Source organism: Lolium rigidum, chromosome 6 (genome assembly GCF_022539505.1).
Source record: "Lolium rigidum isolate FL_2022 chromosome 6, APGP_CSIRO_Lrig_0.1, whole genome shotgun sequence".
NCBI classification, from domain to species: domain Eukaryota; kingdom Viridiplantae; phylum Streptophyta; class Magnoliopsida; order Poales; family Poaceae; genus Lolium; species Lolium rigidum.
This window is the reverse complement of record NC_061513.1, coordinates 179,679,334-179,694,711: the sequence shown is the minus strand read 5'-3', so window position 1 is coordinate 179,694,711 and position 15,378 is coordinate 179,679,334. Positions and strand designations below refer to the sequence as shown.

The 15,378-nt window shown below is 42.3% G+C and overlaps 2 protein-coding genes across 6 annotated transcripts; both read left to right on the top strand.

Moving 5' to 3' along the window:
• Positions 1-112: 112 nt before the first annotated feature.
• LOC124660148 (DNA ligase 1-like) lies at positions 113-1,687 on the top strand. The gene is made up of 2 exons (XM_047197942.1): positions 113-878; positions 955-1,687. The coding sequence occupies exon 2, from the start codon at positions 1,203-1,205 to the stop codon at positions 1,590-1,592; it is 390 nt and encodes a 129-aa protein (XP_047053898.1). The 5' UTR covers positions 113-878; positions 955-1,202; the 3' UTR covers positions 1,593-1,687.
• Positions 1,688-4,503: 2,816 nt separating this feature from the next.
• Positions 4,504-15,273, top strand: LOC124660147 (polycomb group protein EMF2B-like). 5 transcript variants are annotated; one of them, XM_047197940.1, is made up of 22 exons: positions 4,504-4,638; positions 4,788-4,903; positions 5,382-5,511; positions 5,590-5,645; positions 5,917-6,031; positions 6,116-6,272; positions 6,360-6,425; positions 7,134-7,267; positions 7,901-7,960; positions 8,113-8,237; positions 8,814-8,875; positions 9,725-9,777; positions 10,039-10,092; positions 10,178-10,240; positions 10,544-10,599; positions 10,671-10,939; positions 12,098-12,224; positions 12,347-12,395; positions 13,650-13,733; positions 13,844-13,923; positions 14,575-14,664; positions 14,755-15,273. In XM_047197940.1, the coding sequence occupies exons 2-22, from the start codon at positions 4,869-4,871 to the stop codon at positions 14,876-14,878; spliced, it is 1,989 nt and encodes a 662-aa protein (XP_047053896.1). In that variant the 5' UTR covers positions 4,504-4,638; positions 4,788-4,868; the 3' UTR covers positions 14,879-15,273. The 5 variants fall into 5 exon arrangements, with proteins under 5 accessions (XP_047053896.1, XP_047053897.1, XP_047053893.1 ...); XM_047197941.1 differs by having other exon boundaries at positions 5,361-5,511; positions 10,671-10,906; XM_047197937.1 differs by having other exon boundaries at positions 5,361-5,511.
• Positions 15,274-15,378: the final 105 nt, after the last annotated feature.

Here is a 15,378-nt window from a genome sequence, read left to right as displayed (position 1 = left end):
CCATGCAAGAGCATGCCATGCTCTTTTACGGCCACAACGCGCTCGCGCAACTGGCCGCGACGGGCGCCAGCGCAGCCTCGACGGGAAGCTCCGGCTCCTCCGTGACCCGACCGCTTCCTTCCCAGTCAACAACCCCACCGTATGCCCCGTTTGGGTACCCGCCCGGCGTGTACGAAATGATGGCGCCGGCAGAGCGGTTCTTGTACCCTCCACGGGATGGGTCACCGGAGGTGGACGAGTCCATGACGAGGTCGTCGCCTTCATCTATTAACCTCAACCGTGCGCCAACGGCGCACTCCAAGGCCCCGAGGCCGATGCCCGCACCCTGTTCGAAGAATTGTCGGGTGAGTGTGCGCCGCCATCTTTGCAGACAACGGCCACGGTGCAGGCCCCTCCTTCTTACGCGCCGACGATGCCGACCACCATGGCACCTCCGTCGACCGAGCAGGCTCCCCCGCCAGCTCCCATTGACATAGAGGAGGACAACATTGGCAATGCCGGCACCATGAACATCGACGAGGAGCCGTTGTTCGCTGACGAGCTCACACAAGCCGCAACTGCAGAAGCTCGAGGTCTCCGGGTTAGCAAAAGAACCAGCAACTACACGGAGCTAGGGGACAAAATCGGGCGAGGGGTGGTTGGCCATTGGGAAAGATCCACTGAAAGGTGCCGAGCAGAAGGGGGGCGCATTCTGGCGCCGGATCCATGACTACTTCCATGAGCACCGCCGGTACGGGGAGCACCGATTTGACAGCGACCGCAATAAGTGCTCCATCCAAAAGAGGTGGGGAACAATTCAAGCGGAATGCAACAAGTTCCAGGCGGCGTATGATCACGTGAAGCGGGTGCCTGTTAGTGGCATCGGCGTCAAGGACTTGGTATGATTCTCAACCTCAACTTGTTCTTTGGTTGTTTGCACATACATTTGTAATTGTATGTCTCATTTTGTTCTAGGTGTGGCAAGCTTTGGATTACTTCAAAACTGTGAATGAAGGAAGGACCTTTGCCTTCCCTCATTGTTGGAAGGATCTCCGGGGCACCCCCAAGTTTGACGAGGGGTACGAGGCGTACATGGCGAGCTTGATTGTCAGCAAGAGACTGCCAAAGATGCCACCATCATTGACCTTGATGGTGGTTAGCCTTGCGGAAGCTCCACTTCTCGTGCAAGCCGTCCAAGAGGCCACAAGGCAACCAAGTCCGACATGAAGCGTGATGCTTCGACCATGCATTTGGTCGGTACCTTGAAGGACTTGTATGCTGAAAAAGAGGTGTCCACAGACAAGAGGGAAGAGAGGAAGCGTCGGGAGAAGGAAGAGGCCATGAAGAACTACTACGATGTTCAAATGAGGAAGCTTGACATTGATGAGGCCAATGCCAAGACGAGGGCTAGGGAAGTGGAGATCAAAGAGAAAGAATTGGAGCTCATTGCAGCGTCAAGGACCAAAGAGGTGGAGCTGAAGGAGAAAGAAGTTGAGCTGAAACGCCAAGCCGAAGACCACATGATCATGACCGCCGACTTGACCGCCATGAACGAGGTGAAGAGAGCTTGGTTCGAGAGGAGGCAGAAGGAGATCCTAGACCGCACAAATTGAGTTGACAATCTCAATTTGTAATTTTTATATTTGTTTCCTTGTTCAAACTATGTCACATTTTGTTTCCTACTCATGCTACAATTTATTTGATATTATTCTACGTTTTTAGATGTTACTTATAAATTTTTGTGGCCAAATGGCCTATTTCCCAAAGAAATAGACCATATCTGGGCTGCGTTGGCAAAATGGGTGGCCGCAGCGTTGGGTGCAGCGTGTGACCCAAACGGCCGGGCGGACGCCGGCCACTGTCCGCGCGCCCACCCAAACGGACGCGCGGGCGCGCCGATTTGGGTCACCCCGTTGGAGATGGCCTTACAGCCGGTGGCCGCCTTCTTATTGCCTGCCTTTTTTCTCTCCTTTAACTTCTTCACTATACCAGGTGCATCCATTGCGCAAGTAGAAGCAATCTAACACAAGAAAATTTCAGATTACAATGCATGCATCGAGTAATAGAACAGTAGATGTATCTATCAAGTAGGAGCTTTGTGGCATATAACCAACAAAAGTAAATTGCAGCTTGCAATGTAGATGTAGTTCTCTGCTTGACACCTGTTCATTTAGGAGGCAACATTTATACCTTTTTTTTGTTTTGCTTTCATCGGGAAATCCGTTCATTGCGAGTTAGTAGACTAACCGTTGAATGGAAATAATTTCTTCCTTGATCCTGCCTACTTGTTGCACAAATTTCGATGTCGTAGAAAGAAGGACAAAGGGTAGACATGTGTGTAGCAAGCAGTGAACCAAATGGCCATTTTTAGTCGCACGGACACATTTTCGACATATGAGGAATCCAGGTAACTTATTAATTTGCTTAGTATGAGGGTCTGTAGAATGATAAGAAAAAACTTGGAGTCGAGCCTGAGGCAATGCTGCGTATTTATTCGGGGCTGAGTGTGTTAGTTGAAATGATGAAACACAAAACATTAGCTGAACCTCGTGACTGAGTGTATATCCTCAAGGGCTTAGAGCAACTCTAGCAGAAACCACAAAAAACCGTATTTATTCGGGGCTGAGTTTGTTAATTTGAATTATCTATGTTTAGAATTTGAAAATTGTTGATGCATCGGTCAAAACCCCTAAACAATTGAATTATTATTGATGTTGATGTTGATGCACCGGTTTACCACAAATGTGAATTTGAAAAGCATAGTCTAGACGAATTAGCGATCAATCTTGCACAAAAGTATGGATGAAAATGAGCCAAATCACGCGGCACCAGAGCCATCACCACCGCCACCGCTAGCCGAAGCACCACAGCCGTTGCGGTCACCACCACCATCGCCACCGCTAGCCGAAGCAGCTCTTGCCGCAGGAGCAGCTCTTCTTTCTTCCACGATCTTGGCCCTTCTAATCTCTCGCGACTCTCACATTAGAGTATCCATTGCATTTGGATCCAACATCATCACCCGGTTCTCCTCAGCAATGATGCCGGCTCTAATCTTGGTCTCCCCGAGACAGATTTTCCGTTCTTGGAACTCAGCCTTGCGCTGCTCATCTTCTCTAATTTGAAGCCACCTTGTCATCTTATCTTGTTGCTTCTTGTCAGCTAACTCCTTTTTCGTTTCCAATTGTTGAGCTGCCAATGTCTGTTTGGCCTACATCATCTCGTGGATCTTCTCCCTCAACCTTTCTTGCTCGGCCTTCTTCTTCAACTAGGCCCTCTCTTTCCTCCTTCCATCCGGCCTCCCTTTGTTTCTCCCTCCTTTCAGTGCCATCTCAGCATCATCCAAAGTAATTGGAGCTCGTTTTGTTGGTGGAGGAGCCTCTTGATCCTTCAATTTCCACTTCTCACTATGTTCAGGCAACTTCCAACAATGTTGGAGCACAAATAGTTTGTTTTTAGATGCAGCCATTTACTTGTACCTTTCCTGTGCTATGCATTCTACATCCACAAAATGCCATGGCAAAAGTGGGGACATTGTAGTGAAAATAGCATAAAAAGACATAACTAAGTGACCAAACAAACTCAAATAGTCATCAATTTTGCATCCACTAGGAGGTGCATATCTCATTTACTCCAAACACCTACTCCAACGGCTATAACATTGCTTGATCACATCATGCCGGCATTGGATAGATATCATTGTACGGGTTGATGGTTCCGGCATCAGCGGCATGAACCGATGAAATTTGTCCTCAATTCTTTGCCAATACTTCTTGCTGTTTTGATCATCCCCGGTCGCTGCATATAGCGACACACTCTACCATGCCTTAACCTACGTAATGTCTTCCGTTTATGTGTAATTCACGGATCCTTTTGATCTTCCATTTGCTTGAGAAGCATCGAACGCTTCCTCATCCACCGCTTCTGCATCATATTCTTGATCAACTGCATCTAGTGGTGCACTATGAATGTCGACCTCGTTTTTCTCCAACATATTCCCGTGGTAGGAACCTAGTGCAAATTGAAGCTAAAACTATAGAAAACTGAACAAACTAAGCATTCAAAACTAATTTGACAAAAAAGTTTGGGAAAGTGTGGGAAATTTTCGCATTATGTTGCTAAAATATTGGCTGACAATTGAACATATGTATGTATGCTAACAATAGTCTGAATTGTCAAACAGGAAATGACAATAATATATATATATATATAATAAACAGTAATAAATGGTTATTGATTGATTTAAAACTATCCATATGAAAATCCCGCTCCACCCCCTGGGTTGACATGTACACACGGGGATACGCGGCAGCAATACATTATCTAGTACAGCTGGCAGCACCTCCAAATTTAGCACATGCTTGTTTTCATACTGGAACCTTTATTTTGATTGTTGTTTCCTCAAATTGGATGGCCGAAAAATACATGCAACCCCGCTGGATCCACACCCCTTTCCCCACTGGGGCTCTGTTTCGCACTCCAGTTGGATCCGACAGAGTGCAGGAAACAAATTAAGAAAATTGAGCCCCCCCTCCCCCACCCCCACCTCCATCGAATCCCAACCACTTCACCGCCGCGTTCTTCCATTGGAGCCTAGAAAAGGGCCATTGATCTCCTCTGCCCGCTACCAGAGATCTAGCCGGGGCAACACTTCTTTTCTTGGTAAGTCTTTGATTCGGTAAGTTGCAGCTTGATCTTATTTCCTGCTGCGAGCAGTCAGATCTACCTTCATGACCGGATCCAGTTAATGGATATTTAGTTGGAGTCTCTTATGCCATTTGACTGATCTGTGCATAGGATTCTTTGTGCAGACACTTGTTGTATGTGCTTGTGTGTGCTGATTTCGGTGGTTTCCTGTGACTACGAGGGAATCGAAGTTCTTCACAGCGAGGATGCCTGGTCTAACTTTACCTAATCATGATCCAGCGTAATCCGCTACCCGCTTTGCTAAGTTTACTGTTTATGTTTTTCTTATATGTTTCTTTTGCTTTGAGAATCTCTGTATAGCATTTCACAAACTGCAAGGGTCTGTCGATGTCTGGTAAATAGGTTGGTATTCAAATTCCATGATCTTTTGCGACTGAAAAGGCACACTATTAATAAACCATTGGATAATTGTACACAATGTCTGAATAACTGTGTATTGCACCGTGAAGTATATTCGGTCTGATGTCTTTAAGTATATATATGGTTCAATGTGAATTTTGACAGTAAATGATTATCTTTGGCAGTTAATGATTACTCGTTGGAAATCTGCGTGTTACCTTGGCTACTGGCTAGTAATGGGAACTAGTCAAGTTATTTTGTTGTTTAGTGGATGGGTTCCTTGTTCTTGATGTGAGATAGATTCTTCTTTTTTCCTTGATGCAATTGTTTTTGTGTAGGAACAATGGATGTGGATGCAGTTACCCCAGGTCTGCAGACCAGACGTGCGGTCAGGAGTCAAGAGCTCAGTTATCTCCAGATGAGGAACTTACCCTATACATCAAACCAATTGAGCTGTACAATGTTATTCAAAATAGAGCCATTAAAAATGTAAAGTTTTATTACACATTCTAACATGGTCTATGTTAATTTGTTTTTAGATACTAGTGACAAAGTTGAATTTTGCAGCCCCCTTCCCTTCAAAGATGCCTTCGTTATAAGATAGGCGCAAAACGGAAAAAGAGGTAAATTTTTTAAACAATTCAAAACTGAACTATTTCTCACTCTATGGATGCATTATTTCATATATTTAGCTGAGCGTCTTGAGGTGGAATCTGGCGCTTCTTAGTATTTTTCATGAATCAATTTTATACTAGACCTGAATGGTTTGTCGGTTTAACAAAGCCTTGAAACTTTTTTGGAAGAGTAAACTTCGTGATATACCAGTAACATGGTTGAAAGTTGAAACTTGTTTTTTGGGCAATTACCGACCTGTGTTTGTGCTAATAACTGTAGGATACAGATATCGGTATCAGTTTCTGGAAGCGCAAATACTGAATTGCCATCACATGGTATCTTTCCTCTCCATGCTCTGTTTGCTAGAGCCACCAGTAATGATTCACGTGATGGGGTAAGCACTTCTTTTAGTTCATGGAAGATTGTAGTATGTGTCTGTCAGATGGTCTCTTTTCTCATTTGTAGCTTCATATTGCAGCATTCTCCAGTGTATCGGTTCAGCCGGGCTTGTCTACTGACTTCGTTTAGTGAATCTGAAGATAGTGACCACACTAAAGCCACATTCACCATCCCTGATTTCAAGAGTTTAGCTACCTCCCAAGTTTGTAACCTTCACATTATCCTAATTAGCTATGGTATGGTGTGCATCCTTTGTGATTATTTGTGCATGAAATTCCTTTGCTGTCATCAATTTGATTCCAGTTTTCTCTTCATTTTCAAAGGCCAATGTGGACAAAATCTTAGTGAAAACTTCTCAGAGAACCATATGGAGTATTCTTCCCCTCAAAGTAAGTTATGGCTGACAATGTGTGGCAGACTTTCAGCACTTAATACAATATATTTGTTTGTTATACTGGGGTTGATCTATTTGTTTGTCTGAAACACCAAATTATTGACCGGCCTGGACGTTAGAAGCCTTTGCTCAACCTTTGCATCCAAACGCTGGAAGGGGGAAACCACACTTTAGTGCTTAAGCCGAACAATGTTCTGTATCCAGCACACACCCTGAATTAATGGCAAACAGTCAAATATTTAAACTACCAACAGACCCAGGTGGTACACTGTGAACAGAAACTTGCCAAGCCTTCTTGGGGAAGATAAAAACTGTATGTATAGCTTTGACTCTGCACTTGAAAACCAGTAAATATGCCATTCATCCATTTGTAACTAAAAAATGTATTTTGTTAATTGAATGATAATTAGCTATGTTTGCCTTTCTTTTGGAGTAGTTAAGATGATCAAAGCAATAAGCTATCCTGAAAGGCGTGTGGCTAGTTTTTGACAAGGATAGGCAAGTCAATAGGCCCTCTCCGTTGTGGGCAATATAAATTCGTCTTTCACCATGTTCAGGGGATTCTCCTTGTTGTAGCTTCCACACTTAGCTTGCTCCTTTGAAATTTATTAAACATAAGCACTAGTTTTACATGTCAGGAACCAACAATAATTTGTGGTCGTATTGATGAACTAATTCTTGTACATCTGGTGCATTTTATCAGAGCTTGGAGGCCAATGTTCCTGGGGTAAAATACCAATTGATTTATTCTGCTCATCTCTTGATACCGTAACTTTAAGTTTGGGGCGTACTATGGAATTGACTTCAGACATAAGGATGTGCCCAGGCTTCATAGAAGTATGTCTTGCATATTCTGAAATTTTATTGCATTTTTCTCAGTATTTTATCTTCCTCGGGTTCATGATCATGGGAGAGATGAGCCACCACTGTTATATGACACTTATTTCAGGAAAAGAAATCACCTGACTGCATTCATTTGCACTTTGCCACCTGTTTGAGTTTTCACGATTTGTTATGCATATTGCTACTTGTACTTTTAACAGTTGTGAGTATTTGACTGCCTTTACTTTTATATTTGACACAAAAACTGTCTGAGCTTCAGCATTGGTGCAAATTCCAACCGTGCTTTTATAGATGTGCAAATTAACACCTATTCAATATTGAAAATTTTCAATGCTAGCTAAAGTAGTGGGATAGGCTTGTAAATCAGTACAAGACTAACCATTTGTAGTAAATTAGCATCCAATGACAGTGGCAAATTGCCCACAATGAAAAGCTTATTTTGCAATTAACTTATTGGTGCACGTGATAAACTCTCGAAATTAACAGCACAGTGCAATTTATGAAGTATATATGTCTCTTGAACATTTCTTTTTGTTTTCATCACCAGGTCTTCAGATTTCTCTATTGTCTTTGCTTTCTATATATTTTTTTGTTGACTCTGCTTTTCTTCTTTTGGTATGCGCACAGCCAACATTTCTTGAGCATGGCAGTTGTTTTACATTTTGTTCTCGAAAAGCAGATGCTACAGTAAGCTCCTGTCTGTTTCTTTCATAATATTGTTACTGTTGCTTCCAAATTTGTCGGTTAAATATTGTTGAGTATAGCAGCACCTCAGTTTGCTGAAAATTATGAGCTATTTCCAGTAGCTTTGCTTAGAACCTCGACCGTTTGTGTTACAGGGTTCATATGAACTACAAGCAAGGATAGATGCACAAGAGGCTGGTGCAATAGGCATGAATTCATCTCGTTATAACAGTTACTCATATGACAATGTCCCACCTTCGTCATTACCACATATCATAAGGTAACAGTAACCGAGCATGCACAGCTCACTTTCTGAAATTAATAAATCTTTGTTCCCTAATTCTGTTTATTACCTTTCATTATAGGAAATGCATGTTCTAGTCCTTAATGCTTATGTGCTTTATCCCTCAAACGTGAGATTTTATTTGCTCTTAGGAGTTTGGAATATCAAGAGGAGCTGCAAATCATTACATGCTGTCCTTTGGTGGTTATCCTAAAAGCGTCTGTATCAACTAGGTTGAGTAGATTGCAAGTGCTTGCTCTCAAGTATCGCGCTGAGGCACAGGCTTATACGATTTTTTACTAGCTTGTGCTGCATTATCGTTAACTAGTAAAATATACAATGGAAGAAACCAATGGACACTCCTAGGATGTGTTGCACTCCGACATTGAGCGCATGTAGACCGGCAGAAGTCGGTCTATCACTCTATCCTGAACCCGGTTGGATCTGGCCATTGGTTACAAGAGGCCTAGTTATCTCATGTTTGCACCTTGCTTGAGTAGTCGAGTTCCATTTTTTGTTAGATACATTTCATATTTGACGTAACCAATTTTGCTGCAAATATTGATTCTACAGGTTAAGAACAGGCAATGTGCTCTTTAACTACAATCACTGCAATGAGATCCTACAAAGCGAAGGTTTGTCCTTTCTCTCTTCCCACCTTGGTCTCTTCTCAATTTCGTTCTCACTGGTTTTGCGGGTACTGCCATTTGTCGTGGGTCCAATGTTTTTTTTCATTCCATGTATCTTGTTTGGGAGCAAAACCATGTGTTCCCATTCCATGTATCTTGTTTTGGAGCAGAACCTAGTTACTTTTCTTTTGTATTCCATGTTGTGTACGTGAGTAAGGACATTTTGTTGTGGACTTGTGGTTTGGTTGGGGAAGAAGTTAGGCTGGAAGTGGATGAACAACAGGTGCTGATATAGGGTGAATTGCAGAAACTAGGAAGATATAACAGCAGGGAGAAAAAAAAGGAACGCATAGAGACGAGTAGAGAGAATATATTTGTATTTTCTTGCTTATAGCTTAAAAAGAGCTTTACTTCAACCAAATGAGATTAAGGCCCCCTTCTTTTGGGATTTTGCTTATGGAAACCGGTGGGGATAAGCTACGGTCGTGGAGTTGAAGTTGCCATTTCATTACTAACTATAGCGATTTTGCTGCGCGCCTGCACCTGTTTGATTTTTAGAACTAACGAAATATGTCTTAGAATTTTTTCCATGTGTCATCCCTAGTTTATTCTTCATCTTTCTGACATCAAGCTAGATCTGCATTGTCATATGTTGCTACTTTCTTTGACTGCTGTTCATGGTCAAGACCCAGAGTTTACTTTTCTGTTTAACTCTTTTCTTTTTGCGAGAAGTTACCTATTTTACTTTAGTTACGCATCACTGTAATGGATATACTTTTTAGCCTAGATAGCTTTTTTCTTCTTCGCTATCATGGGTTCCTATTTCTTATTGATGTGTTTATTCCTTCTTACCAGTTACAGAAGATTTTTCTTGCTCCATTTGCTTGGTAAAGTGTGGAAGCTTCAAGGTAAAATTTGGGGCAAGACGTCTTTTATTTTATATATCATCATCTGTTTCTGGTTGCTGCTAAGGGATGGTTCTAAAGATCATATCACCTGCCTAAATTTATGGCACTGATTATTTTGTTGTCTTGCACTGCAACATTGATATTTATCATTTCTAGTGAGGAAACTCGGTTTTTGTTTTCTTTCTCCTCGACTAAACCTTTTTGTTTAACCAATAGCCTTCTGTTCCATATCTCATATTGTGATTCTTTTTGTGGTACTAGGGTCTGGAATATCATTTAATCTCATCACATGAGCTATTCCACTTTGAGTTTGCGGTTTGTTATCCTCTGAACTCTCCATCGCAAACTCTTGTTCAATCACACAGGTTTGATAATTAATTCTATCTTCTTGTCGACGCAGGTATGTGAAAACCACCAAACTGTTAATGTTCGTTTGAAGATTGATGATACCAGGAGAGCGGAGGTAAGTTGTGACGTAGGATGTCGAATGTACTCTACCATTCAGTAACTGAAAAATAAAATGATGTTGGTATATTTGGAGACGTTGTCACTGAATTCAGGACTTTACTAGTGTTTCAATTATCAGAAATGTCTATGGATATTACACGAATGCGATCTCAATATTGGTCCTTGTTCTGTTTCCTCTGAATTCAAAAGGAAATGCTGCACCTAGACCAGACGGAATCCTGCCTGGCATGGTCTGGGCTGCGTTTTCGTCAAAATGCTAGTTTGAATTTGGAAAACTAATTCCCTGTTCAATTTCCAGCTTGTAAGTAGGGCAGGAGAAGAAGATGAACGAATCAAGAAAATATTTTTCTACCGGTGCGCTCATACCCCATTAGTTTTAACAATGCTAAATTCTCTGCTCAATTTGCCTAACTGTGTTCCATTAGATCAAGGGTTAAGAAAAGGTGTAGAAGGTTAGAAACAACAGTCGAGAAGACCAAGCATGTACATACACATATCATGGAACTAGGATCACCTGGAAAGACTGTTCCTGCGGACAATGATAATGTGGAACCAAGATCACCAGAAAATATGGGTCATGTACATGCACATACTCTGGAAGCAGGATCATCCAAAGATGCCTATAAAGGGTCTGGGGTGGATTATGTCCCGAACGAAAATGGTACATTTCATATCTTATTGGCTCTTGGCATAGGTAACAAACTACATTCAAATGGAAACACCCATAGTGTTTCACAATTCCTATCATGTTTGATGTGTGCTCCTCAAAGAAAATATATTATATGCCATCGTATGTTGACATGATCTTAGTTTTCACCAATAAAATCTGTCTTTCAGTGCCACCCATTTCTAAAACCTTTACCATTATCTGCCATCGTCGTGAGCCCCGTTGTCACCAACTCCCCCAAAAATGTTTATTTGCTGAAATGTGTATCTTTCCCTCGAGAATCCTGTGATTTTTTCCCTTGCCCCTTTTGAATCCCAAATGAACCTCCAAACAACTTAGTTCATGGCATCGTCTGCATCCACCATCTGGAAGCGTGAGCACAGAAGCACACAGTAGTAATGTCCAGGCGTGCAACGACGATGACTTCGTAGTGGCTCAGTTGAGCTAGAGCTTGCCGTGCTATTGCTTATGCTACTGGTCTGCAGGCGTCGAGATGTGCCACCTTTTTTTCCTTGTGCTATTGAGTTAGCCACAGAAGGTCAATATGTTCGCTTAGCAATCCACTTTACTGCAAATGGATGGGGCACGGATGGTGGTGAGGAATTTTTTCAAGGTTTTGGAAATGGGTAGCACTGAAGGAAGCACGTTTTCTTCTTTGACAGATTGGGATTTTCATTCAACAGTCGGTGGCAAATACGATTTTTGTTCTATCTTTTATTCCTTGCCACCATGATGAACTAATGTCAGATTGTTAAACTGATGGAACAGCTCCCATCCTTCAATTGGACATGTCGTCTCCTTCGAGTTTTCAAATTTGATTGATAATTTTTTGTTTGACTATGTTGCCCATAACTAACTCTATTATCACTTTATGCATTGCATGCTAGGAACCCTAGAAAGTTCAGTTCTTCAATCATTACTTCAGTGTTGATTGTGGTTATATGGTCTCCTGGCTAGCTACTGTCTGGTGAACTGGTTACTTGATTTGTCATTATGATCCTGCTAGCAATGTAGTGGAAAACCTACAGGATTGCCTCCATTTCTGTTTTCTTATGCTCAGCCACTCTCAGTCTCTGGGATGTCCTGTCCCCATTTTAGTCTTTCCTTATTCTGGTAGATAAATGATTCGTATTTTGCCTGAAATCTGTTGCATATGTTCTTCCTGATTTTACCTGAATTTTTCAGGGATTTCTGTGCCACAATCTTCAATTGATTCTCATCCCGCATTACATGGTAGCAATCATTCAACACCAGGAGTTCTAGAGTTTGGGAAGTCAAGGAAGCTCTCTGTTGATCGAACTCACCCCAGAAAGTAGTCCATTCTATTTATGTTCTTGATATCCTGTTACATTCCATTTAATTGTTTCTTGAGGCTCTTCTGATGGAAGTTGTTCAACTAACTTGTTGTTTGTTTGTGCGCATACCATCTGGCAGTCGTCTACTGCTGCAAAAACGTGAGTTCTTCCATTCTCAGAAGGCGCAGGTGATTACAATCATGCAGCACTCAGCTATATTTTGTGTATGTCATTGAGCATGGGTGTCTATGCTTGCTGCAAAAGAGGCTTTCACTTCTCTTCCCTGGTCGCATGTACCTATTGAAATACACATGCATGTCTATAATTTAACGCCTGCACACATGGAGGGTATCAAAGTTCAAAAAAGTGCTAAGCGCTAAGCGAGCGGTGAGGCTCTGCCTAGAGGAACTGCTGTTTAAGCAAGCTTAAGCGCCGCTTAAGCGTGCAGGGCAAAACAGACATATGTAAGCCTAAAATAAAAAATATGGAATAACCTCATGTAGTCCTGTGTTGTTTCTGGTCCAACAAAAGGCTCAACAAGATGCCTCTTGCTTCTTAGGTCGTAGCCACACACATTGATCCCCTCCAAAAAGCCCAATAACCTCACACACTGCAAATAAATCGATCTCCTCCAAAAAGCCCAAGAACCTCACACACTGCAAATAAATCGATCCCCTCCTGCATCAGTGCATCCCAGCCTCCCAGGTCCCAAGTCATAGCCGCCACTCATGCACACCCGCCTCTCTCACTTTGATCCCCTCGATCTGGACTGGAAGGGGACGAGGGGAACGAGCTTCTGGAGGAAGGGGACCCTGTCTAGGTGGCCTTGAGGAAGATCTACAGGGCGGCGCGGAAGAAGAGCTTGACCAATGGCGTGGAGGAGCCCCAATGGTGCTTCTGCCTCGACATGGGAGTGAAATTGGGATGAGTACGGGATTCCTTACCCTAATCCTCTTGCTTCTACCTGAGAGCCCGCCTCCACAACTCCTCCTCGCTTTTCTTCTCGCTCAGATCGAAAGCTGAGCGGAAGGGCTCCGCTTAGCTCTAATCAACGCTTAAGCGTACGCTCAGGAACGCTTTTTTGAACCATGGAGGGTATTTAAATATTATAATTTGTCTACATTATCAGATCCTGAATTTTATATCCATAAGTTTAATGGCCAACACTGGTATTTCTAGATGAAGCATGTGGAGATGAATGAAAGTTTGCTGACACCTGTTTATCTTCAGGGCATAGTTTAATCATTTCTTTTCACTTGTCAATATTAATTGAATGTTATTCTTAGTGGTAGTGTACTACTGTTGTTATTTGACACTGTTCTTTGCTAGATATTCCAATATTAATTCACAACAACAACAACAATGTCAAAGCCTTTTGCCCTGAGCAAGTTGGAGTAGGCTAGATACGAAATTTAGCTTGACCGCAATTTAACATTTTGTAGAGAATGGAACTAGAAGAGGTTTTGGCAGATCATGACAGTGAGGACGAAATTGATGATGACATCGCTGACTTTGAAGATATGACAGTAAAATGCGATAAACTTCTTGCTCCACTCAAACTTATAATATCTGCATGCTTCTACATTCACCTGTATAAATATTTGATTCTGGTTATCTTAATTTTTCTGAGATGCAGTTGCTTGATGGTTTTTCTGATGTTACAAAAGACGAGAAGCAAATTATGCATATGTGGAATTCATTTGTTCGGAAACAAAGGTCAGGCCTGTCCCCAACATTTCCTTCTTAGTTCTGGATATCACAGAACTTTTATTATTTTCGGTGGTACACAACTTGGCCTTGGTGAACTAACTCTAATAGTTTTTACTGATAAGTCATGTTTTAGCCATTTTCCCCCCTATAAAGCAACTCTTGCTCAGACTAATAATTTCCTGGAAGGTATCGACAGAGTAACCAAATTTTTGCTGAGTTTTGCCAAGTCAATTTAGATTACTGAATGCTGATACGTAGTGGCAGTTGTAGTACTTGTATGATTGGATATAAGTCATAGAACATTAGGTTGATCCAGGTAAAATTATAAAACTTTGAAGTAATACCATGTCACTAGTAATGTGGAATTTGGGAGTATATGCCATTAAATGTCGTTGCTTATGGATATGTCACCAGAATTTTTTTTCCATTTTACTGACGAGGATTTAGAGCATTGCTCTCGGAATTTTGAACTACTTATAAAATTTAAATTCTTAAATTTGTTGTGTTCTTTCCGTAGTAAAAAGCCATTGGAACTAATAGTGGTGCTCCATTCTTCTTGATTTGGCAACATATATGTAGCCATTGGAACTAGTAGCTGTCTTGTATCCTTCCTGGAGATGCATATTCCAGTTTTCATACTGTAAACGTCAACTGCAGGGTACTTGCGGATGCCCATATACCATGGGCCTGTGAGGCATTCTCCCAGCATCATGGACAAGAACTTGTGCACAACCCCGCTCTACGATGGTAAACGACTGCTTGAGAAATCCGCTATGAACACCTCACCCTACATGCCCGTGGCTTGATTTGTAACCTTTTTTAACGCTGGATGAACAGGAGTTGGCGGTTCGTCATGATCAAGCTCTGGAACCACTCCCTGCTAGATGCGCGCACCATGGACACCTGCAACAAGTTTCTGGACGACCTGGAGAGCAAGAGCTCTGACCCCAAGCAAACCTGATTCGTCGAAAGCATTTCATGGCCAACCTGAGGAGGGCTTTGCCATCGACTGCCATTCTTACGGTGGTGCGACATGAAACATTTTGATTCCTGACGTCCTCGTTGACGATAACAGAGTTACGGCTCGGCGATACTGATCTGTTATTCTGGGATAGGCCGTGTTGCGGAGTTTCGAGCTGTTGACAGATTTTTTTTCATGCGTTTCTTGAAACGCTTGTGAATGTGGAACCCGAGCCGCGTGTTTGCGGAGACAAAAGATTAGACCTGTTGTAGTAGGATCAAACAAGGTAGAAGGCTGTGCACTGTTATGATTGCTTTCCAAATGGAAGGTTAACTCTTAGATTTTAATGAGTTGGGGGCTGATTTTGAGCATGTGAAGTCACACATTTTTTCTTCTTCTGGGGACCTGATTTTGAGCATATGGAAGTCAGTGTCTACCAGATGCAGGTCGCCTCTTCCTCTTGTATGGGATGATGGGAATGAGCTGATGAGTTGCAATGC